The following is a 24,667-nucleotide window of genomic DNA, read 5'->3' as shown; positions in this document are numbered from 1 at the left end:
GTCAATATGCAAGCCCCTACTGGGTGATAAGAAAAAACCAAGAGAAACATGACAGATATGACTTAGAGGGCTCAGATCTTAGAGTGAAAGAATAATAGTAAAACAAATCAACTTTAATTAATTAATGAGCAGTGACATGGAGTTGGATCAGTGAGGGGAAGGTGCTTACTACCACTAATCCTGACAACCCGAGTTTGCTCTCTGGAACCCACTAGGTGGAAGGAGAGAACTGGCTTGTGAAAGCTATCCTCTGACTTGTACACACACACTGTGACATGTGCATGTGAGGGTTCCCGATTTAAAAACAGGCAAACAACTGTTGAAGATGTTTTGTGAAATCCAGTCTAGCCAAATAAAAGTGGAAGCATACCTTAGGAGATCATAGGAAAGTTGTGCAACATCAAAGAAAAAGAAAGAAAAGCAAAGAAAAATATTTTAGCAACTGTACAAAAAGATGCAGTTTTTTAAAAAAAATCTGTAAAATGGAGTAATGATTTCTCAACGTGACTCAAAATACCAACAACAAATGAAACATATTTTCAATATCTCCAAAGAAAATGATTAACACATTAGAATTCTATTACCAGAAAGCAGAACCTTTCAAAAGGTTTTCAGACCAAGAAAACTTATGAAGGATATGTGAACACTGAAGGGAGTATGTTAGAGGAACTCCAAAAAACAAAAGGAAAACATTTTGGAAGAGATTTCAGGATTACAGCAAGAAAGAAAAAAGGATAGGAAATGAATACTGACTGAGGATTGACTATGTCTGCAACAGTAACAGTTTTGTAAATGACTTAAAAAATACATACAAAATGTATGAAATCAAATATGCAAACAGCAGGGCTATTTAAAGAGTTCCGTACACTATCATGGAAATAGGAAGACAATTATTTTACTACACCATTGTAGATGAAGATGCATTACTGAAACTTATATAACTTCTAAATAACGATTCAAAGACTAATTGAAAGAAAATTCAAATGACAAGCATTTGAATAATATAAGAAGAATAAAACATAGAGGACAAGCTAAAAATAGAGTCTAATTGTAGATAAAATATATCAGATAAATTATAACTGAATTAAAACCCAATTACAAAGCATAAATTATCAGACTACATTTAAGAGAAATTAAATTATACACAGTCATATAAGTATCTTGTGTGTGAGGAAAGAAAGGAGAAAAAGATCTGAATACTACTTTCAAAACAATGCATCATAATGAAAAAACTCCATGTGAAAATGGGGATAATTTCATTAATCACCAGAGAAATGCTAATTAAACTTATGATATAGTATCATCACGTGCTCAATAGAGTGGTTAAACCTGAAATGATAACAGAAAATGTTGACAATACTATAGAGCACCTGGAACTCCCATTCTGTTGCTTTTTGCTTAAATTTTACCACTCTGTGAATCAGTCTTCAGTATGCCGGACAAGGGGTCTACAGCTGACATGTATCTCCACACTTGGGGATTTTTTTTCTTTTTCTTTTTTGACGTGTAGAATGTACTGCTTTTGAACTTGTAAACCTCCTTCCAGCGTCTCACCGAGATGGGATTACAGATACATGCCACTGTGGCTGTCACAGTAACTACATTTTTGGGAAGAACTCACAATTTAGGCTAAATCTCAATGTATTATCACATTTTAATGCACACTAATCCCAACATTCAAAATAAATACATATTATAGCAAAATGGCATGTACAATAATGTTTGTAGCATTACTCTAACAACATTAAAAACTGAAGACATTTACCAACTGGAGTAGACACAATGAGTCAAGGCACAGTTTTCCAAGGGAGTAATATGAAACAATGAGAAGAAAACTAGTTAGAACAACTTTTCACAAATCAGCTTCACAAAGCCGATGTTGAATGACACAGAACCAGCATAAGAGAGGAATGCTCTACAAACACATTTCTTTAAAGTTCCAATAAAGACAGAATAACGTGTAATGATAGCGGTCAATATGGTGCTTTTGTCGAGAGGGTTGGTCATGAATAACGGCCAGAGGGGGCACAGTATGTTTTGTATATTTTAGTTTATCTTTAGGTTCCTGCTTATAGAACCATTAACCAGGGAAAATACTCCTATGTGTCCCTTCTGAATGCATGTTCTATATCAAAGCAAAATTAAATTATATAAAATTCAATTTTTCCGTATAAAATTAATGAAATACCATTTAATTTATTATAAATCCATAAAGACATAAGACATATTTTTCATGTCTCCAAAGAATTTAATTAAAATTACTATATTATATTAAGAAACTATATTATAAATATATTTTCACTTAATAGTAGCTCAGCAAAGGTATGCTTATATCGCTAATACTAGGAGCTAACATAAACTCTTGCATCAGGAGAAACAGCTGCATCTCAAACAGGCTTAGAATTTAGAATAGCAAAACTATATGCAATCGTAAAAATGGACACTTGGTGGCGCTCTCGACTAAGAGTGAAAATACCAGCTCTGCAGATGCCCAGGAAATTAGAGTAAGCTGAAAATTAGAACGCAGTCTGTTTCCCAGAAGAAGACATTTAACTGTGAACCAGGGGAGAACCCCCCAGGGATAGTAAGGCATTAAAAAAGATTTAATTCGAGGTTTTTCACCAAACTATCTTTGTGGATTGAAAACAACTTGAAGAAGCAACACCTTCAGGACTGCATCTGAACAATGGAGACAACCCTAGCAAAAACACCAGAGAAAAGGCAAGTGGTTTTTATGGCAATGTTGTTACTTTTGTGGGAATCTGGCTCTGAGGCAATTAGATATTCCATTCCAGAAGAAACTAAGACTGGCTACTTGGTGGCTAATCTGGATAAAGATCTGGGGCTCAGGGTAGAGGAACTAGTTATCAGAGGGGCTAGAATCCATCACAGAGGAAACAAAGAGCTCTTGCAGCTGGATGCAGAGACTGGGAATTTGTTCCTGAAGGAAAAACCGGATCGTGAGGAGCTGTGTGGGGTGACAGAACCCTGTCTGCTGCACTTCCAGCTCATACTGGAAAACCCTGTGCAGTTCTTCCAAACTGACCTGCAGCTCACAGACATAAACGACCATTCTCCAGAGTTCCCTCACAGAGAAATGCTCCTGAAAATCCCTGAGAGCGCCCAGCCAGGGACTGTGTTTCCTCTGAAGGCAGCTCAGGACTCTGACATAGGGAACAATGCTGTTCAGAACTACACAGTCAGCTCCAACCTCCATTTCCATGTGGTCACTCACAGTCGAGCTGATGGCAGGAAATACCCAGAGCTGGTGCTAGACAAAGCCTTGGACAGGGAGGAGCAGCCTGAGCTCACTTTAACCCTCACTGCTGTGGATGGAGGGTCTCCACCCAGGTCTGGGGCGACCACAGTTCGCATTGAAGTCGTGGACATCAATGATAACGCCCCCCAGTTTGTACAGTCGCTCTATGAGGTGCAGGTCCCTGAGAACAGCCCCGTGGATGCCTTAGTTCTGATAGTCTCTGCCAGGGATTTAGATGCTGGGATACATGGGAATGTAGTCTACTCTCTGTTTCAAGGTGGTGGAGCTTCTCAACCATTTGTAATAGATGAAGTCACGGGAGAAATTCGTCTTAAAGGGGCATTGGATTTTGAAACAACTCCCTTTTATAACATGGAAATTATAGCCACAGACAGTGGAGGCTTTTCAGGGAAATGCAGTGTAACTATACAGGTGTTGGATGTGAATGACAACGCTCCTAAACTCGCCATATCTTCACTCACTAAGTCAATCCCAGAAAATGCTCCTGAAGCTGTAGTCGCTGTTTACAGTGTTTCTGACCCAGATTCTGGGGACAATGGAAAGATGGTGTGTTCTATTCAGAATGACCTTCCGTTTCTTTTGAAGCCCACATTCGAGAACTATTACACTTTAGTGACAGAGGGACCACTGGACAGAGAGAGCAGAGCTGAGTACAACATCACCATCACAGTCACCGACCTGGGCACACCCAGGCTCACAGCCCAGCACACCATAACAGTGCAGGTGTCCGATGTCAACGACAACGCCCCTGCCTTCACACAAACCTCCTACACCCTGTTTGTCCAGGAGAACAACAGCCCCGCCCTGCACATAGGCACCATCAGCGCCACAGACTCAGACTCAGGCTCCAATGCTCTCATCACCTACTCGCTGCTGCCCACCCACGACCCGCAGCTGGCCCTCTCTTCGCTCATCTCCATCAATGCAGACAATGGGCAGCTGTTCGTGCTCAGGGCGCTGGACTATGAGGCCCTGCAGACCTTCGAGTTCCGCGTGGGCGCCACAGACCAAGGCTCGCCTGTGCTCAGCAGTCAGGCTCTGGTGCGCGTGCTCGTGCTGGACGCCAATGACAATGCTCCCTTCGTGCTCTACCCACTGCAGAACGCGTCTGTGCCCTACACAGAGCTGTTGCCCAGGGCGGCAGAGCCAGGCTACCTGATCACCAAGTTGGTGGCTGTGGACCGTGACTCTGGCCAGAATGCCTGGCTGTCCTTCCAGCTGCTCAAGGCCACGGAGCCAGGGCTGTTTACCGTGTGGGCTCACAATGGCGAGGTGCGCACCTCCAGGCTGCTGAGTGAGCGCGATGCTCCCAAGCACAGGCTTCTGCTGCTGGTCAAGGACAATGGTGATCCTCCTAGGTCTGCCAGTGTCACTCTGCATGTGCTGGTGGTGGATGGCTTCTCTCAGCCCTACCTGCCTCTGCCCGAGGTGGCGCCCAACCCTGAGCACCAGAATGACTTGCTCACACTCTATCTGGTCATTGCCTTGGCATCTGTGTCTTCACTCTTCCTCTTGTCTGTGCTGCTGTTCCTGGGGATGAGGCTGTGCAGGAGGGCCAGAGCGGCCTCTCTGAGTGGCTGCTCTGTGCCTGAGGGACACTTTCCTGGACACCTGGTGGATGTCAGCGGTGCTGGAACCCTCTCCCAGAGCTACGAGTATGAAGTGTGTCTAACCGGGGATACTGGGACTGGTGAGTTCAAATTCCTCAAACCCATGATCCCCCAGCTGTTGCTTCAGGATCCTGGGAGAGAAATTAAGGAAAAACCCCACTTCAGGAATAGCTTTGTATTCAGTTAGCTCTTGTATTTGATTGGGTGAATTTATTTTTGCCAAATCTACAGCAAAATGTTTCTCTTGAGTGAATTATATTGTATTGGCTGTGTAATCAAAGCATATATTCCCTCCATTACTAAAATGTTTTTTTTTCTTTCTTGGTATCTATTGCAGTGAGAAGTTTCAGGTATAATGACCATTAGGAACAAAATGTATCTATGCTTCAACATAGGTTTTACTTTAGCTCAAGTATTAGACAACAAAAGATATTTTACTTGACCTGCTTTGGGGTGTGTATGGGTTTTGTTTTGTTTTGTATTTTTTTTCGGACAGGATCTCACTATTTCTGATGGTTCCAGAACTAACTATCTCTATCTATCTATCTATCTATCTATCTATCTATCTATCTATCTATCTCTATCTATCTATCTATCTCTATCTATAGACATAGATATAGATATATCAAGGGTGGCCTCAAACTGGTAGATATCCATCTCTCTCTGTCTCCTAAACACCACCTACTTTACTGTTTTTACCACAAATTTTTAAGTTTTTATACCCAAGATATTTACATATTTTTCATTTTATCCTGTTGCTATTGGATATTAAATATAGGACCTCTTAAGGACTCACCATACATTCTGTTAGTGAGCTCACTCACAACTGAAATTCCTTATGGTTACCCTGAGTAGTCTTTAGTCTAATAATTAACATTCCTGTCTTTCAAATTATAAACACTCAGTGTATCAAAATATTAAGACACAAGAATTATAACCTTTTTCTTCTTATGTGGATCACATATGTTAGAGGTTGTCTGTATTATTTGCCCACCACATAGCTAGCACAAATATTAATTTTAACAATCTCATTTGTAAAAAGGTAAAGGGATAACCTTATGTATTGTTAATTTGCCAACTCTGTCACTAAACAAATGTGTCAGAGACTGAGGGTATAATCATACATACATGCCAGACCCTACATACACTTCCAAGAAACAAAAGCAGCAATCAAACAGACAAACAACCGCACCTGTTAAATCAGTGATTGATACAACACTGTTCAAAAACTAATCTGAATAGCAGAAGTAACCACTGAAATCCTCCAAAGAATCAAGATATTTCATGGTCTCATTTGATCTTTTTGATCTAGCAATGAAAGTGTAAATGGAGCTCTTGTGGTTTTGTGTTGTGAACTGGAGATTGAGAACCACCTGCCTTCTGGGCATGCCTATGGAGGATTATCATGCTAGGGTAACTGAGATGGGAAAACCATTGTGGATGGCACTATTCCCTAGGCTGGGATCCTGGACTGTATGAGGAGGAGAAAGTGGGCTGAGCACAAGCCTCATTGCTCTCTTTTCTCTGCCTGGAGATGCACTGTGCTCTTGTTCAAACTCCTGTCTTTCACCTTCCCTATCATGGTGTAGTCTTGAACTGTGAGTCAAAAACCCTTCCTACTTTATCCTGGAAATAGGAAAAGTAACCAAGACAGCCCAAATGGAAACCACACCCATAGACCTGTGCATTCTAAGCATGCTGTTCCCTGTGGCCCTGTTCTAGTTTATAGTAATATATACGTTTCCTTTGGTTTTCCTGCAACTTCTCCTCACCTTTCAAAAGACTCTGGAGATTTCTGGAAATTTCAATATTCTATTTGATTCTGGTTATTCATTCTGATAATTTTCACTATTTTCTTTTATAGATATGGAAAGCAAAACAATGCTTTTTGTGATATTTAATAATTATCTCCTGTTTCGGTATTTGTTGTAACTGTGAAGTATTCTCAATAATTTAATTTTTCAGTTGTGCTAACTATTGCATAGTACAAAAATTAATGGTTCTTAATTAAACTATAATTAATTTTATTGAATTAAATTAACTAATGATTAAGCTTATTGTGTAATTGATACCTAGCCAAATTTGTATGGATATAACAGCAAGAAAACTTTATTGAACCTTTGGCAGAGTATGAACAATTGAAGGGCTTGGTTTATAATCTAGTATCTTTATATATTTACTTTTTAGTAAGTGTATATTCACTGTACAAAGCAATGGATTTCTTAGGAAGTTTTCATGCCTGCATGTAATAGATACACAATGATCATGTTAACCCTTTGTTTGTTTCTAAATCTCAAGTGTCATCTAGAGTTAAAATAATTGCATCTTTCCCTTATTTAATGTTTCCTCACCTAAGGATGTAATGAAATATAAAAAGAAAATTGCTGGCCATCTCTTATCCTTGAAATGTTATTTTTGGTTATTTAATTTTAAAATTGAAGTGAGAAAGAGATAAAAGTGAGAAAAAATAAATACAAACAAGCATGTAAGACTTTAATATGGCAGATAACTTTAATGGCTTGCCCAGTACATGCCAAGATGCCTCTTCTGGTGTGGTGTCCATTACTCAGGATACCAGACTGAACTAAATGCCAGTACTTGGGATACAAGTTTAAATTGAAAAAAGCCAAGATTTGCTGTTGTAGTCCAGCAGCAGGACACTGGCCTAATATGTGCAAGTCCCTCTGTTCAGTCTTCCTAGTATTATGAAGAAAAAATACCCACTTCTTACTTCATAATCAAACGTCACAAAAAGTCATATATTTTAAAATCAAAGTTAGAAATTACACATATATTTAGTAAATTTCCCCTCCAACTTAGATGGATTATCTGACATCAGAAAACAAGCATAAAAACTGACCAAATGTCAGAAATTATCCCTTCAATGCAACAGGAAGCCACTTATATGAGAACTCAGTTTTACAGTTTGCTTAAGGAATAATCAATCGATTCTTGATATAGACACCATAATTAAGTATCCTCACAACATGGAAAACTTGAGCCCAGGGCCAGTTTTCCTGCCCAGGACACATGTCAACTCAGCAGCCCAGGAGAGAAGACTAAAAATATAACTTGAAACCCCTCTGAAGGCAGACTGAGATTCTGTACAAAGTACAAAGATTACAGGTTGGAACCTGCCTGGCAGAGTTGATATAGAGAACTCATGCTGACAATTTGAAATTTGTCAAAATGTATTGATTTGTAAGGACTTCAGAGAACCTTGATCAAGTTTAGTGCCTGTTAGGGTTAGAGTGACTGAGAAAGATAGTGTTTTGTCAAGCTAAGAGCAAAGGATGAGCTCATGCTGGAAGAGGATAATGGGGTCATGGTTGTGGACAGATTTTACATATATACCAGCAACCAGGAGGTGCTTGTCACAAAACTGAATAATATAAAGAAAACCAAAAGGAGAAATCACAACACAATGTTCTAAAAGACCCATATGTTAAAATTAACTAACAGTGTCATTAAAATAAAATGGCTAATACTTTTGAAACAAGTAACAATTGAGAAAATAAAAAGACAATTGATACTTAAGACTCAAAGTCAATTCCATAACAAAAATATATGTGTTATAAACTATATAAATGGTAAAACTTCATGGAAATAAAGGAATACAGAATTAGTGGAAAGAATGCGTGCTGATAGGAAATAAATAGGGAAAAATTTAAGTCTTGAGGCGATGGCTCAGCGGTTTAGAGCAAGTGGCTCTGAGGTTTTTAGCACCACCCCCCTTGTCATGGGGATCACAACTGCTTTTACTCCAGCTCTCAGGGATCTAAAACCCTCTTCAAGGTCATTAACACTCTCATGACATTTATTCACATACACAAAACGCAAAAGAAATAAAACAAATCTTTTTTAGAACGTAGATGAAGAGGTTGAGAAGTGTCTCAATGGTTAAGACCCCTTGCTGTTTTTCCAGAGGACCCAGTTTGGGTCCCAACAAAACCACCTGTAAGTTTAGTTCCAGAGAATTCTACAGTCCTCTGTCTCCATGGGGACCCACAAAGGTGATTTCTATTCAACAACAAAAAGAAATGAGTTATCAATTTACAGAAAGCCATTATGAAGCTTATGTGCACATTAGTAAGTCATAGACGCCAAGCTGAAAAAAAAAACCAATACTGTAAAATTCTAACTTTGGAGGAAGAAAAATTATCAGTGATTTGCAAAGATTCTAAGAAGACACAATAAAGAAAGATGGACTTAGAGGATGGGTGTAGGGGTGGGAAGAGACATTGAAACTGATATTCTAAAAAGTATGTGCATGTATGATTAAATTTATCCATGGCTATACATTGTATAACACCAAGAGGAAGCCCTAATTTAAAATATGGACTCAGTGGTACACACTTAGGCTCATCAGTGTAAGAAACCTACCAGTTCGGCAGGGGATACCTATAATGAGGAAGGTTGCACATGGTATGGTGTAAGAGGAAATATCTGAATTTCCAGATCCTTTTATATGATTTTAAAACCACTCCTTAAAAGTAGACTTCTTTAAAAAGGAGACTTTCATCTCAATGAAATCTGTGATAAATCTAGAGCACTGAAGACAAAAGAGTATTACATGATCATCAGAGAGAAAACTGGAACACTGGGGCAGATCTGTAACCACCCTGATTCAGGACAGTGATAGCCACTCAGAAGGGGAGCATCACCTTTATAACATGGTGTAAAAGCATTTGGAAATCAAGAACCCCAACTTAATTTATTGAAAACATATTTTAAATGAATAAGTTTATATATGAAAAGTAAACTTTCAAAATATACACAATAGTTTTATGACCTTAAACTATGGAAATATAAAAGTACTAAATAAAATTGAAAAGTATTACAAGATCAAACTAAACACAATTAGATGTTTTAAAGATCAAATCACACTATCAACAAAATTCAAGGCAGAGTGGGAAATGTTTGAGCATATGTATGTATATGAAAAAGAGATCATATAGAATATACAAAATGCTTCTTCAGACCAACAAGCAAACAAATAGAAGCCCCATATCAGAAACATATATAAAAGACATGAACCCACTCCTCACAAGACTCTATCCTAATGGCCAGTCAATATGAAAACTTGAATCACATAATGAATGACAGCCAAATACTCATTAACTTTACAAATGAAGTCACCACACACTAATCACTAAAGTTCTAAAAGTAAAGATGACAACACCAAATGCTACCAGAGATATGAGGCAACTGGAACTCTCATTCTTGGATGATCTTGGTATAACTATACATGAAAATTGTGTATCTTTTGGAGAAGCAAAGTAACCAAACAATACCAGACCAGGTTCTCTTGGAATTTGGCCTATTTTATTTTTTATCTAGGCTGAACTAAATGATATTATAAAAATCCAATGGTTTATGGAAATATGACCTTTTCTTCTTTCTGGATGTATGTTATATTTCAAAGGATATATAAAAGTATGAAATAAAATTTTCTATATGTCTGTTGTTGTTATAAAACAAATTATAAACCTACACAAGAAAGCTGATTGATTATTCATCTACTCAGGACTCTGATGAGAAAACATTAATGTCACCTTAGTTTGTCCAAAAACTTATTCTTACAACCTAAATTTAATTCAGTAAAATTATATTTAGAACTTTCAATTGCTAAAACTGGTCTTAAAATTCAAACTCGTGTGTAACTTAAAAAGATATTGATTGCTTTAAAGTTAAAATTTAGAAGGAAATGCAAGAACAAATGAGGACACTTGGTGGCGCTGCAGGCTTACAGTGTGAAGAATGGGCTCTGCAGACGTTCAGGACGCCATCTCTTTATTTAAGCTGAGAACCAGGAGACTGATCTCAGTTTTAAGGAGAAGGTAAGGTTTCTCCACTATCGGATTTAGTTCAACGTTTTCACGAACCCTCATAAGTGGATTATAATCGACTTGAGGAAGCAGTGTCCCCTGGACTGCATCTGAACAATGGAGACAGCTCTAAGACAAACGCCAGAAAAAAGGCAAGTCTTTTTTCTTACTATATTGTTGCTTTGGGGGGAGGCTGGCTCAGAGACAATTAGATACTCCATGCCAGAAGAAACAGAGAGTGGCTACTTAGTGGCTAACCTGGAAAAAGATCTGAGGCTCAGGGTGGGGGAACTGGCCACTAGAGGGGCACAAATCCATTACAAAGGAAACAAAGAGCTCTTGCAGCTGGATACAGAGACTGGGAATTTACTCTTAAAGGAAAAACTAGATCGTGAGGAGCTGTGTGGGGTGACAGAACCCTGTCTGCTGCACTTCCAACTCATACTGGAAAACCCTGTGCAGTTCTTCCAAACTGACCTGCAGCTCACAGACATAAACGACCATTCTCCAGAGTTCCCTCACAAAGAAATGCTCCTAAAAATCCCTGAGAGCGCCCAGCCAGGGACTGTGTTTCCTCTGAAGGCAGCTCAGGACTCTGATATAGGGAACAATGCTGTTCAGAACTACACAGTCAGCTCCAACCTCCATTTCCATGTGGTCACTCTCAGTCGAGCTGATGGCAGGAAATACCCAGAGCTGGTGTTGGATAGAGCCCTGGACAGGGAGGAGCAGCCTGAGCTCACTTTAACCCTCACTGCTGTGGATGGAGGGTCTCCACCCAGGTCTGGGACGACCACAGTTCGCATTGAAGTCGTGGACATCAATGATAACGCCCCCCAGTTTGTACAGTCGCTCTATGAGGTTCAGGTCCCTGAGAACAGCCCTGTCGATGCTTTAGTTCTGACAGTCTCTGCCATGGATTTAGATGCTGGGATACATGGGAATGTAGTCTACTCTCTGTTTCAAGGCGGTGGAGCTTCTCAACCATTTGCAATACACGGGGTCACAGGAGAAATCCGTCTGAGCAAAGAGTTGGATTTTGAGGTAACTAACCATTATAACATAGAAATTGCAGCCACGGATGGAGGTGGCTTTTCAGGGAAATGCAATGTGGCTGTACAGGTGTTGGATGTGAATGACAATGCCCCAGAGCTGACTATCAGAAAGCTCACAAGCCCTATCCCAGAAAACTCCCTGGAGACTGTAGTTGCTGTTTTCAGTGTTTCTGACCCAGATTCCGGGGACAATGGAAGGGTGGTGTGTTCTATTCAGAACGATCTCCCATTTCTCTTAAAACCCACTTTCAAGAACTATTACACTTTAGTGACAGAGGGACCACTGGACAGAGAGAGCAGAGCTGAGTACAACATCACCATCACAGTCACCGACCTGGGCACACCCAGGCTCGCAACCCAGCACACCATAACAGTTCAGGTCTCAGATGTCAACGACAACGCCCCCGCCTTCACACAAACCTCCTACACCCTGTTTGTCCAGGAGAACAACAGCCCCGCCCTGCACATAGGCACCATCAGCGCCACAGACTCAGACTCAGGCTCCAATGCCCTCATCACCTACTCGCTGCTGCCCACCCACGACCCTCAGCTGGCCCTCTCCTCGCTCATCTCCATCAATGCCGACAATGGGCAGCTGTTCGCGCTCAGGGCGCTGGACTATGAGGCCCTGCAGACCTTTGAGTTCCGCGTGGGCGCCACAGACCAAGGCTTGCCTGAGCTCAGCAGCCAGGCGCTGGTGCGCGTGCTCGTGCTGGATGCCAATGACAATGCTCCCTTCGTGCTCTACCCTCTGCAGAACGCGTCTGCGCCCTACACAGAGCTGCTGCCCAGGGCGGCAGAGCCTGGCTACCTGGTCACCAAGGTGGTGGCTGTGGACCACGACTCAGGCCAGAATGCCTGGCTGTCCTTCCAGCTGCTCAAGGCCACTGAACCAGGGCTGTTCACCGTGTGGGCTCACAATGGCGAGGTGCGCACATCCAGGTTGCTGACCGAACGCGATGCTCCCAAGCACAGGCTGCTGCTGCTGGTCAAGGACAATGGCGACCCTCCTAGGTCTGCCAGTGTCACTCTGCATGTGCTGGTGGTGGATGGCTTCTCTCAGCCCTACCTGCCTCTGCCTGAGGTGGCGCGCGACTCTGTTCAGGATGAGGATAAGCTCACTCTGTATCTGGTCATTGCCCTGGCATCTGTATCTTCGCTCTTTCTCTTGTCTGTGCTGCTGTTCGTGGGTGTGAGGCTGTGCAGGAGGGCCAGGGCCTCCTCTCTGGGTGGCTGCTCTGTGCCTGAGGGTCACTTTCCTGGTCACCTGGTGGATTTCAGCGGTGAGGGGACCCTGTCACAGAGCTACCAGTATGAAGTGTGTCTGAGAGAAGGCTCTGGGACTGGTGAGTTCAACTTCCTCAAACCCATGATCCCCAACTTGTTGCTTCAGGATGCTGGGATAGAAACCAAGGAAAGTCCCCACTACAGGGATAGCTTTGTATTCAGTTAGTGGTTGTATCTGGTTCAGTGAATTTACTTTTGGCAAATCTCTAGCAGTATGGTTCTCTTCGAAATTGAGTCAGTTTATCTTTGTATTGACATTGCAATCGAAGCATATTCAAGTCCTACATTCCTAAAATGCTTCCCCCCCCCTTTTGTCGTATCTACTTTAGTAGTTTCAGGTTTAATGAATATGAAGAACACAATTTCTCTGTATTTCAACTTAGGTTTTACTCAAGTATTAGGTAACAAAGTAGATTTTATTTTACCTGTTTGGGGTTTTGTTTGTTAGTTGTTTTTTTTTCCAGTGGGGCTCTCATTATGGAGGTCTGGCTGTCCTAGAATTCTGTATGTATGCCAGGCTTGTCTCAAACTGATAGACATCCATCTCTCTCTGCCTCCCTAGTGCTGCTACTTTGCCTGTTTTTACCACATAATTTCAAGTTTTTATGGCCAAGGTGTTTCATATTTTTCACTTCATTATATTGCTAATGGAACTTGAATAAAGGACCTCTTAAGGGCCCACCATCCATTCTGTTAGTGAGCTCACTCACAGCTGAAGTTCCATATGGTTACCCTGAGTGGTCAAGTCTAACAATTAACATCCTTGTCTTCCAAATTGTAAGCATTCAGTGTATTAAAATATTAAGACACTAGAATTGTAACATTTTTCTTCTTACGTGGCTCATATATGCTAGAGGTTGTCTGCATTGTTTGCCCATCACATACCTAGCACAAATATTAACTTTAACAATATCATTTGTAAAAATGTAAAGGGATAACCTTATTTATCAATAATTTGTCACCTCTGTCACTAAGCAAATGTGTCAGAGACTGAGGGTATAATCAGTGGTAGACCATACATGCATGCCAGGCCCTAGGTATACTTCCAAGAAGCAAAAGCAACAATTAAAGAGGCAAATACCACACCCATTAAATCATTGCTTGGAACAATACTGTTCAAAAACTAATTTGAATAGCAAAAGTAACCACTGAAATCCTCCAAAGAATCAAGAATTTTCATGGTTTCATTTTATCTTTTTTTAAAATAGATTTTATTTAAATTAAAAACAATATTATTTTACATGCCAATCCTAGTTTCCTCTCCCAAATTCCCCATCAGTTTCCTCTCCCTCCCATCCTCCCATGCCCCCCATCAACTTCCCAGGGAGGATGAGGCCTCCCACAAGGGATCATCAAAGTCTGACACATCATTTGGGGCAGGACTAGGCCCTCCCTTGTGTATCTAGGCTGAGGGAGATTTGGCTGCAACATCTGTCACCCCATTGATCGCCAGGATTGGTTCAGCTGATCTGGCTGGCTAGGCGTGTGTACCCTTCCTCCCTCACCAATCCATGTGGGTCCCTCCAGAAGTGGACACTGGGTCGAGGATGACCTTCTCCAAATAGAGGAGGACCAGTCTTCAGTCAAAGGTATATGAGTAGCTGAGGTCCCCTGCTAGAACCTCCAAACAAGCTCTCTTATTTGATCTTTTTGATCTAGCAATGAAAGTGTCAATGGAGCTCTTGTTTTGTATGTGGTTCACAATACAATGGCTTTGTATTGTGAACTGGAGATTGAGAACCACCTGCCTTCTGGGCATGCCTATGAGGATTATCATGCTAGGTAACTGAGGTGGGAAGACCATTATGGGTGGCACCATTCCCTAGGCTGGGATCCTGGACTGTATGAGGAGGAGAAAGTGGGCTGAACACAAGCCTCATTGCTTTCTTCTTCCTGCCTGGAGATACACTGTGCTCTTGTTCAAACTCCTGTCTTTCACCTTCCCTATCGTGGTGTAGTCTTGAACTGTGAGTCAAAAACCCTTCCTACTTTATCCTGGAAATAGGAAAAGTAACCAAGACAGCCCAAATGGAAACCACACCCATAGACCTGTGCATTCTAAGCATGCTGTTCCCTGTGGCCCTATTCTAGTTTATAGTAATATATACGTTTCCTTTGGTTTTCCTGCAGCTTCTCCTCACCTTTCAAAAGACTCTGGAGATTTCTGGAAATTTCAATATTCTATTTGATTCTGGTTGTTCTGATAATTTTTTCCTATATTGTTTTGTAGATATGGAAAGCAAAACAATCTTTTTGTGATATTTAGTAACTATCTCCTGTTTTGGTATTTTGTTATCCTTGGATTATTCTCAGTTAATTTAATTTTTCAATTGTGCTGCCTATTGCATAATGCAAAATTATTCTTAATTGGCTTGAATTATAATGAATTAAACTGAATGATAATTAACTTATATTCAGTAAGTCAAAAAAGCTCATCATGTGATTTCTAAAAGTTAAATTCATAATGATACAACTGCAAGAAAACTTTACTCAACTTTTGCCAGAATATGAACAATTGAAGAGCTTGGTATATATATATTTTTATGTTTTATTTTTTAGTTAGTATATACTCATTGTACAAATCAATGGATTTCCTTATGAAGTTTTCCTGACTGTACATAATGTATACACTTGAATCATGTTTATAATTTGTTTGCTTTTAAATGTCAAGTGTCATTCCTATGGAGTTTAAGTATTTGCATCTTTCCCTGAATTAATGTTTCTTCTCCTAAGGATGTAATGAAATATAAAATAAAAAGGCTGACCCTCCCTTATCCTTGATATGTAATTTTTTGTTATTTAATTTTAAAATTAAAGTGAGAAAGAGGTGAAAGTGAGAAAAAGCAACAGAAACAAACATGTCAGTTTCAAATAGGACAGATAACTCTAATGACCTGCTGGTTACATGCCAAAATGTCTCTTCTGGTATGATGTCCAGTATTCAGGATGCCAGCCTAAGCTGAAAAATTCCAAGGACTGCTGTTGTAGTCCCATAGTAGGACATTTGCCTAACAGATAAAAGTCCCTAGGTTCAATCTCCTCAGCATTAAGAAAAAAACATCTCCCTCTTCCTTCATGAAGTTGTATGTTTTTAAATATGAAGGTATATATTATGGGTGTTTGGTAGAATTCTCCTCCAACATAGATGGATTATCTGACATCAGAAAACAACTAAAAAACTGACCAAATGTAGGAAATTATCCCTCCAATGCAACAGGAAGCCACTTTCATGAGAACTCAGTCTTGTAGACAATTTGCTTAAGGAATAATCAAGTTGTTTTTTTTACATAGACACCATAATTAATTACCCTCCTCAGCAGCCTAGGATAGAAGACTAAAAATATAACTTGAAAACCATCTGAAGGCAGAATGAGATTTTGTACAAAGCACAAAGATTAAAGAGAGGTTGGGACCTACCTGGCAGAGTTTATGTATAGAATTCATGCTTGCAACTTGAAAATTGTCAAAATTACTTGTTTTTAAGGACATCAGAGAATCCTGACCAAGTTTAGTGCCTACTAGGGTTACAGTGACTGTACAAGATAGTGCTCTATCAAGCTAAGAGCAAAGAGTGAGCTCCTGCTGGAAGAAGATGATGAAGTCATGGTTGTGGACAGATTTTACACAAGTATCAGCAACCAGTAGCTGCACATCACAAAACTGGATAATATAAAGAAAACCAAGAGGAGAAAACATAACAAAATGACCTAGAAGATGTATGTGTTACAACAAATTAACAATGTCATTAAAATAAAATGGTTAATATTTTTGAAACAAGTTACAATTGAGAAAATAAAATAGAAAGACAATTGCTACTTAAGACTGAAAGTCAATTCCATAACAGAAAATATATGTCATAAAACTATATAAATGGCAAAACTTCATGGAATCAAAGGAACACAGAATTAGTGGATGGAATTCCTGTCTATATGAAATACCTAAAATAAACATGGAAAAATTTTAAATCTTGAAGAGATGGTTCAGCAATTTGGAGCAAGTGGATCTGAGGTCAGTTTTCAGCACCCTTCCCTTGTCAGGGGGATCACAACTGAGTTTACTCCAGCTCTCGGGGATCTGATAACCCTCTTCAAGGACATTCACACTCTCATGACATTTATATACATAACAAAACAATATAAATAAAAGAATTTTTTAAAAACATAGAAAATAGAGGCTTGAGAGGTGGCTCGGTAGTTAAGACCACTTGCTACTTTTTGAGAGTTTCCAGGTTTGGGTCCCAGCAAAACCACCTTTAAGTCTAGTTCCAGGGAATTCTACACTCCATTGTCTCTGTTGGGATCCACAAAGGGGATTCTATTCAACAACATAAAGAAAGGAGCTATCAACCTACAGAAAGCCATTAAGAAACTTGAATGCGGCCAGGCGTTGGTGGCGCATGCCTTTAATCCCAGCACTTGGGAGGTAGAGGCAGGTGGATCTCTGTGGGTTTGAGGCTAGCCTGGTCTCCAGAGCGAGTTCCAGGATAGTCTCCAAAACAATACAGAGAAACCCTGTCTCGAAAAACAAACAAACAAACAAAAATAAGAAACTTGAATGCACATTTGTAAGTCATAGAATCTAAGTTGAAAAATACCCAATACTGGAAAATTCTGACTACGGGTGAAGAAAAATTATCAGTGATTCCCAAATATTCTAATGAGAAAGGATAGAGAAAGAGATAGGTTTAGAGGATGGGGTGGAAAGAGACAGTGAAACTACGATTTTCTAAAAATATGTGCGTGTATGATTAAATTTGTAAATGTCTATAGATTGTATAGCACCAAGTGGTAACCTTATTTTAAATTATGAACTGAGTGGTACACATCAATTGTAAGAAATGTACTTACCATTGGTGGGGGATACCAATAATGGGGGAGTTTGCACATGGTGTGAAGAGGAAATCTCTGAATTTCCAAGTCATTATATTTAATTTTAAAACTACTCCTTAAAAGTAGACTTCTTTAAAAAGGAGACTTTCATCTCAATGAAATCTGTGATAAGTCTAGAGTAATGAAGACAAAAGAGTATTACATTACCATCAGAGAGAAAACTGGAACACTGGGGAAGATCTGTAACCACCCTGATTCAGGACAGTGATAGCCCCCCAGGAGGGGTGCATCACCTTTATAACATGGTGTAAAGTATTTGGAAATCAAGAACCCCAACTTAATTCATACAAAACATATTTTAAGTGAATAAGTAAACTTTCAAAATATATGCATTATTTTATGACCTTAATTTTTGGAAATTTAAAAGTACTAAACAAAATTGAAAAGTACTGCATGATCAAACTAAACACTATTAATATGTTTGATTTATCAAACCACAATATCAAGAAAATTCAAGGCATAGAATGGGAAATGTTTGAGCATATATATTTGAAAAAGAGATTATACCCAGAATAACCAAGATGCTCTTTTAGACCAACCAGCAAATCAACAGATGCTCAATTTTTGGAAAAATATATAAAAGACAGGAACAAGCTCCTCACAAGGCTCTACCTGATGGCCACTCAGTATGAAAATGTGCATCACTTCATGAAAAACAGACAAATGTTCATTAACTTTACACATGAAGTCACCACACAAGCACTAAATTTCTAAATATTGAGAAGACAACACATATGTTAACAGGGATAAGAGACAACTATCTCGATTTGATAGTCTGGATACAACTAGACATGAAAAAAATATTTATTTTTTTTTGAGAAACAAAGTAATGAAAAAATAACAGACCAGAATCTCTTGGAACTTGGCCTATTTTATTTTTTATCTGTGCTGACCTGAATGATATTACAAAAATTCAACGGGTTATGCAATTGTGGCATTTTCCTCATAATATATATACATATATATATATATATATATATATATTTCTTGAACAAAATCAATTATAAACGTACACTAGAAATCTGATTCATCTACTCTGTACTCATATAATAAAACGTTAATACCTTCTTCGTTTGTTCTAAAATTTATTCTTACAACCAAACTGAATTCAGCAAAATCATATTTAGAACTTCCAATAGCTAAAAACTGTGCTTATAATTCATATATAAATTAAATGGACGCTGAAATACATCAAAGTTGATATTTGGAGGAAATGGCAAAATGCAATGCAAGGACAAATAAGGACACTTGGTGGCGCTGCAGGCTAAGAGTGTGAAGAATGGGCTCTGCAGAGGACCAGGACACCATGTCATTTAAACTGAGAACCAGAACTTCAGAGGCTGGTTGAAGGAGACGGTACTAAGAACGGTTTCTGGGAGAATTTGGGAAGAAGGTGTCACTAATCAGATTTAGTTCAACATTTTCACGAACCCTCATGAGCAGATTGTAATCGACTTGAAGAAGCAGCAGCACCATCTGGACTGCATCTGAACAATGGAGACAGCTCTAAGACAAACGGCAGAAAAAAGGCAAGTCTTTTTTCTTACTATATTGTTGCTTTGGGGGGAGGCTGGCTCAGAGACAATTAGATACTCCATGCCAGAAGAAACAGAGAGTGGCTACTTGGTGGCTAACCTGGAAAAAGCTCTGGGGCTCAGGGTGGGGGAACTGGCCACTAGAGGGGCGCAAATCCATTACAAAGGAAACAAAGAGCTCTTGCAGCTGGATACAGAGACTGGGAATTTACTCTTAAAGGAAAAACTAGATCGTGAGGAGCTGTGTGGGGTGACAGAACCCTGTCTGCTGCACTTCCAACTCATACTGGAAAACCCTGTGCAGTTCTTCCAAACTGACCTGCAGCTCACAGACATAAACGACCATTCTCCAGAGTTCCCTCACAGGGAAATGCTCCTAAAAATCCCAGAGAATGTCCAACCAGGAACTGTGTTTCCTCTGAAGGCAGCTCAGGACTCTGACATAGGGAACAATGCTGTTCAGAACTACACAGTCAGCTCCAACCTCCATTTCCATGTGGTCACTCTCAGTCGAGCTGATGGCAGGAAATACCCAGAGCTGGTGCTGGACAGAGCTCTGGACAGGGAGGAGCAGCCTGAGCTCACTTTAACCCTCACTGCTGTGGATGGAGGGTCTCCGCCCAGGTCTGGGACGACCACAGTTCGCATTGAAGTCCTGGATATCAATGATAACGCCCCCCAGTTTGTACAGTCGCTCTATGAGGTTCAGGTCCCTGAGAACAGCCCTGTCAATGCTTTAGTTCTGACAGTCTCTGCCATGGATTTAGATGCTGGGATACATGGGAATGTAGTCTACTCTCTGTTTCAAGGCGGTGGAGCTTCTCAACCATTTGTAATAGACGGGGTCACAGGAGAAATTCGTCTGAGTAAACAGTTGGATTTCGAGGTAACTAACCATTATAACATAGAAATTGCGGCCACGGATGGAGGTGGCCTTTCGGGGAAATGCACTGTGGCTGTACAGGTGTTGGATGTGAATGACAATGCCCCAGAGCTGACTATCAGAAAGCTCACAAGCCCTATCCCAGAAAACTCCCTGGAGACTGTAGTTGCTGTTTTCAGTGTTTCTGACCCAGATTCCGGGGACAATGGAAGGGTGGTGTGTTCTATTCAGAACGATCTCCCATTTCTCTTAAAACCCACTTTCAAGAACTATTACACTTTAGTGACAGAGGGACCACTGGACAGAGAGAGCAGAGCTGAGTACAACATCACCATCACAGTCAACGACCTGGGCACACCCAGGCTCACAACCCAGCACACCATAACAGTGCAGGTGTCCGATGTCAACGACAACGCCCCCGCCTTCACACAAACCTCCTACACCCTGTTTGTCCAGGAGAACAACAGCCCCGCCTTGCGCATAGGCACCATCAGCGCCACAGACTCAGACTCAGGCTCCAATGCCCACATCACCTACTCGCTGCTGCCCACCCACGACCCTCAGCTGGCCCTCTCCTCGCTCATCTCCATCAATGCAGACAACGGGCAGCTGTTCGCGCTCAGGGCGCTGGACTATGAGGCCCTGCAGACCTTCGAGTTCCGCGTGGGCGCCACAGACCAAGGCTCGCCTGCGCTCAGCAGCCAGGCGCTGGTGCGCGTGCTCGTGCTGGACGCCAATGACAATGCGCCCTTCGTGCTCTATCCTCTGCAGAACGCGTCTGCTCCCTTCACAGAGCTGCTGCCCAGGGCGGCGGAGCCAGGCTACCTGGTCACCAAGGTGGTGGCTGTGGACCGTGACTCTGGCCAGAATGCCTGGCTGTCCTTCCAGCTGCTCAAGGCCACGGAACCAGGGCTGTTCACCGTGTGGGCTCACAATGGCGAGGTGCGCACCTCCAGGCTGCTGAGTGAGCGCGATGCTCCCAAGCACAGGCTGCTGGTGGCGGTCAAGGACAATGGGGATCCTCCTAGGTCTGCCAGTGTCACTCTGCATGTGCTGTTGGTGGATGGCTTCTCTCAGCCCTACCTGCCTCTGCCTGAGGTGGCGCCCGACTCAGTGCAGGATGATAATGTGCTCACACTCTATTTAGTCATTGCCTTGGCGTCAGTGTCTTCCCTCTTCCTCTTCTCTGTGCTGCTTTTCGTGGGTGTGAGGCTGTGCAGGAGGGCCAGGGAGACCTCTCTGCGTGATTGCTCTTTGCCTGAGGGACACTTTCCTGGTCACCTGATGGACATCAGTGGCTCGGGGACCCTGTCCCAGAGCTACCAGTATGAGGTGTGTCTGAAAGGTGGTACTGGAACAAATGAGTTTAAATTTCTTAAACCATTATTTCCTAACCTTCAGACTCAGGCGACTGCTGAAGAAAGAGAAAATGCTCCTGTGCGTAACAGCTTTGAATTCTATTAGAGCCGTTAGTTATTTTTAAGTATTTACCTCATTTATCGTTAACTATTCCTGATACAGAGTGCAGTGAATCTTCTTCCTGAAATGTGTGTTTATCTTTTGTTTTGTATTTGTCTATTCAGATTTCATCCTAGTATAGAAAGTTTGATTCTACTCCATCGTGTTTGTTTATATTTCCTTCCTTCTTTCTTTCTTTCTTTTTATTTTTTCGAGTCACGGTTTCTCTGTGTAGCTTTGTAGACCAGGCTGGCCTCAAACTCAGAGTTCCACCTCTTCCTCCCACGTGCTGGGATTAAAGGTGTACGCCACCAGTGCCCAGCTGTTTGTTTATATGTCTATGCCCTACCAATGCATGGATGAGTTTGTATTTTTTGCTCTTTTTTAGAACTGGTATTTACTGTAAGGAATAAGAACTTCTTTTATTGTTAGTGGCAATTTGTTTTGTTATTTGAGATGCAGTCTTACTTTGTAACCCTAGCTGATCTGGAACGTTAAATACACATTGGCCAAAAATTTGTGGTGATCCATCTGCTTGTGTCGTCCTAAGTCAGATTATTAGCATGAACCAACAGGCTCAGCTGTGGTGAAGTTTGCCTTAATAAAGATCAAATACTAGTTGTATTTTCTGTGTATTCTACTTGAATCTAAGTTGAAATTGCAAACTGCTTTAACATCATTTTCTTTATTTAAATCATTGTTGATGGAATGGTCATAAATGATGTTGCAAACCATATCCAAGAAAACGTGGTTCAATGGAAACACTCTTTCACAGACAGTTGTGGGTTTTTTGTTCAGTCTTCATCCCTGTGGTCAAAGAAATAGTTAAACCTTTAACTCAAAGTATAGCATGACAAAGAAAATCCTTAATGTTCAGCTGAATGTGTTTTTACAAGTTAAGAACACAACATGCCATCAATGCCAGGGAAAAATAAAGCATCACTAACGTCCCAGGTACTACATAAATGATCCTTTACAAGCACTATTGGCCCAAGTATAGCAATCATGCTGACTTTCAATTGTGTGGTCTTGTGGCTTTGGGGTTTATGTAAGTTCCTTGTAGAGTACCAACTGCTGTGTGTTAATCTTCTTTCACTCTATATTGTGTTCATAAAATGTATACATAATACCACTTTTAATCTTATTTTATTATTATTAACATAAATTATTCTAGTGGAGTATGTCACAAGTTTTTACTGTATTATTAATTTGTCTTAGTGTAATATTTGTCTGTTTTAAATAATAATATGAATATATATATATATATATATATATATATTTGGCTAGATGTATATTTGCAATTGTGATGAACATTCACTTCTTGGGGGTAGAGTTGTATAAGTAAACTTTCAGTAGATATTTCCAACTAGGTTTCCAAATTGGTTGTAGCAACTTACACTGCAAGTAGCAAAATCTACATGTACAACTTTGTCCACATCATTTCCAAATCCTGGTCTTATTGACAATCATTGTATGTGTGTGTATCTACAATTCAGGCATGTTTGGACCAAGACATTTGTGGAGGTCAGAAGACAACCCTGGGATAGCCTTCCACCTTATTTCAGACAGGGTCTCATTGCTGTTTTTTCTGCTGTATATATAAGCTGTTGCCAGAGCTTCTAGAGATTCTCTTGTATCTGCCTCCCATCTTCTTAAAGGAGAATTGAGAAATATAGATGCTTCTGCCATGGGTGTCTAGTCCTTATGTGAGTTCTGGGTGTTTGAACCAGGGTCTTTAATGCTTGTGCGAGTAAGTGCTTTCAACCATCAAAACATCTCCCCAGCTCAAAAGCACTTCCAAACCTTTTAAAAAGTTCTTTTTAACCAACTCATTTATTATTTAGATGTTTGTAACTATTATCAGCAGAAATTTTAGCCCCTGAAGATAATATAGTTAAGCATGGTACCTACTGCCATAAAGTCTGGTGCTATTTAAGCAGGACTTTATATCTTCTCTTTTTGAGAAGTGACATTGCCACATAGTCCTGGAAGACTTGAATCTCGTTGTATAGACCAGGCTGGCCTTGAACTCACAGAGATCCTCCAGCTTCTTCCTCCCAAGTGCTGGGTTCAAAGTTGTGTGTCACCATGTCCAGCTTAGATAAAGCTTCTAATGAGATTAATATATTACAATATGTGTTTAGGATAGACACTTAATAAGAAGGGATCTGGTGTCTTTAAGAAGAGAGAGAGAGAGAGAGAGAGAGAGAGAGAGAGAAGAAGAAGAAGAAGGGAGAGAGAACACAGATGACAATTATGTGAAGATATTAGAGGAAGAAAACAATCTGTGAGGAACAACCAGAAACCTCACAATAAAATTATCCTGCCAATCCTTTCATCTTATTTCCCAACTTTGTGTTGTCAGCCTTAGTCCATTACTTATTTTGCATAATCTTTAGATAATCTGTCATGATTGCTGATTATATACACTAAGTATCACACTTAAAATGATCTCAAGTTTCCATTCTTATAGCTCTGTCACTGTATTGAGTACTTGCCTGATTAAACCAAAAGCTTCTTTTAGTGTTTGACTAGTAAGTTTAATTTTATTTAATGAATGGCATTCTTATCCTTTCTTTTATGTCTGTTTCACCCTAAAACTTGCCAACATCCCACAATTTTTAAGATTTTCAAGGTTGGTGAGTTTGAATTTCTGTAAATTTTACCTTAAGAAATGGGCCATAATTTGATCAGTTCAGAGCTGGGAGCTTGGGGACCCCACAGAAGGAGGAGGAAAAATGGTAGGAGTCAGAGGGGGTGGAGGGCATCAGGAGAACATGGCCCACCATATTAACTGAGCAGGACTCATACGGGCTCTCAGAGTCTGAAGCGGCAAGCACAG

General features: G+C 40.5%; 3 protein-coding genes across 3 annotated transcripts; all 3 read left to right on the top strand.

Annotated features, from left to right (window-relative positions):
• Window positions 1-2,340: 2,340 nt before the first annotated feature.
• On the top strand, window positions 2,341-7,286 carry LOC100772593 (protocadherin beta-8-like). The gene has a single exon (XM_027398091.2). The coding sequence runs from the start codon at window positions 2,687-2,689 to the stop codon at window positions 5,075-5,077; it is 2,391 nt and encodes a 796-aa protein (XP_027253892.1). The 5' UTR covers window positions 2,341-2,686; the 3' UTR covers window positions 5,078-7,286.
• Window positions 7,287-10,405: 3,119 nt separating this feature from the next.
• LOC113833706 (protocadherin beta-6-like) lies at window positions 10,406-15,835 on the top strand. The gene is made up of 2 exons (XM_027398090.2): window positions 10,406-13,119; window positions 15,191-15,835. Exons 1-2 carry the CDS (start codon window positions 10,836-10,838, stop codon window positions 15,247-15,249), a joined length of 2,343 nt encoding a protein of 780 aa, XP_027253891.1. The 5' UTR covers window positions 10,406-10,835; the 3' UTR covers window positions 15,250-15,835.
• A 3,278-nt stretch (window positions 15,836-19,113) lies between these two features.
• On the top strand, window positions 19,114-22,936 carry LOC113830736 (protocadherin beta-6-like). The gene has a single exon (XM_035440180.1). The coding sequence runs from the start codon at window positions 19,444-19,446 to the stop codon at window positions 21,829-21,831; it is 2,388 nt and encodes a 795-aa protein (XP_035296071.1). The 5' UTR covers window positions 19,114-19,443; the 3' UTR covers window positions 21,832-22,936.
• The last annotated feature ends 1,731 nt before the right edge of the window (window positions 22,937-24,667 follow it).

Source organism: Cricetulus griseus, chromosome 2 (assembly GCF_003668045.3).
Source record: "Cricetulus griseus strain 17A/GY chromosome 2, alternate assembly CriGri-PICRH-1.0, whole genome shotgun sequence".
NCBI classification, from domain to species: domain Eukaryota; kingdom Metazoa; phylum Chordata; class Mammalia; order Rodentia; family Cricetidae; genus Cricetulus; species Cricetulus griseus.
This window is presented reverse-complemented; position numbering and strand designations above follow the sequence as displayed.

Excerpts from the sequence above, each read along its gene's own strand:
- LOC100772593 (XM_027398091.2), top strand. The coding sequence starts at position 2,687 with ATGGAGACAACCCTAGCAAAAACACCAGAGAAAAGGCAAGTGGTTTTT.
- LOC113833706 (XM_027398090.2), top strand. The coding sequence starts at position 10,836 with ATGGAGACAGCTCTAAGACAAACGCCAGAAAAAAGGCAAGTCTTTTTT. Across the intron at positions 13,120-15,190 it reads GAGAGAAGGCTCTGGGACTG|CTTCTCCTCACCTTTCAAAA; the intron begins GTGAGTTCAACT and ends GTTTTCCTGCAG.
- LOC113830736 (XM_035440180.1), top strand. The coding sequence starts at position 19,444 with ATGGAGACAGCTCTAAGACAAACGGCAGAAAAAAGGCAAGTCTTTTTT.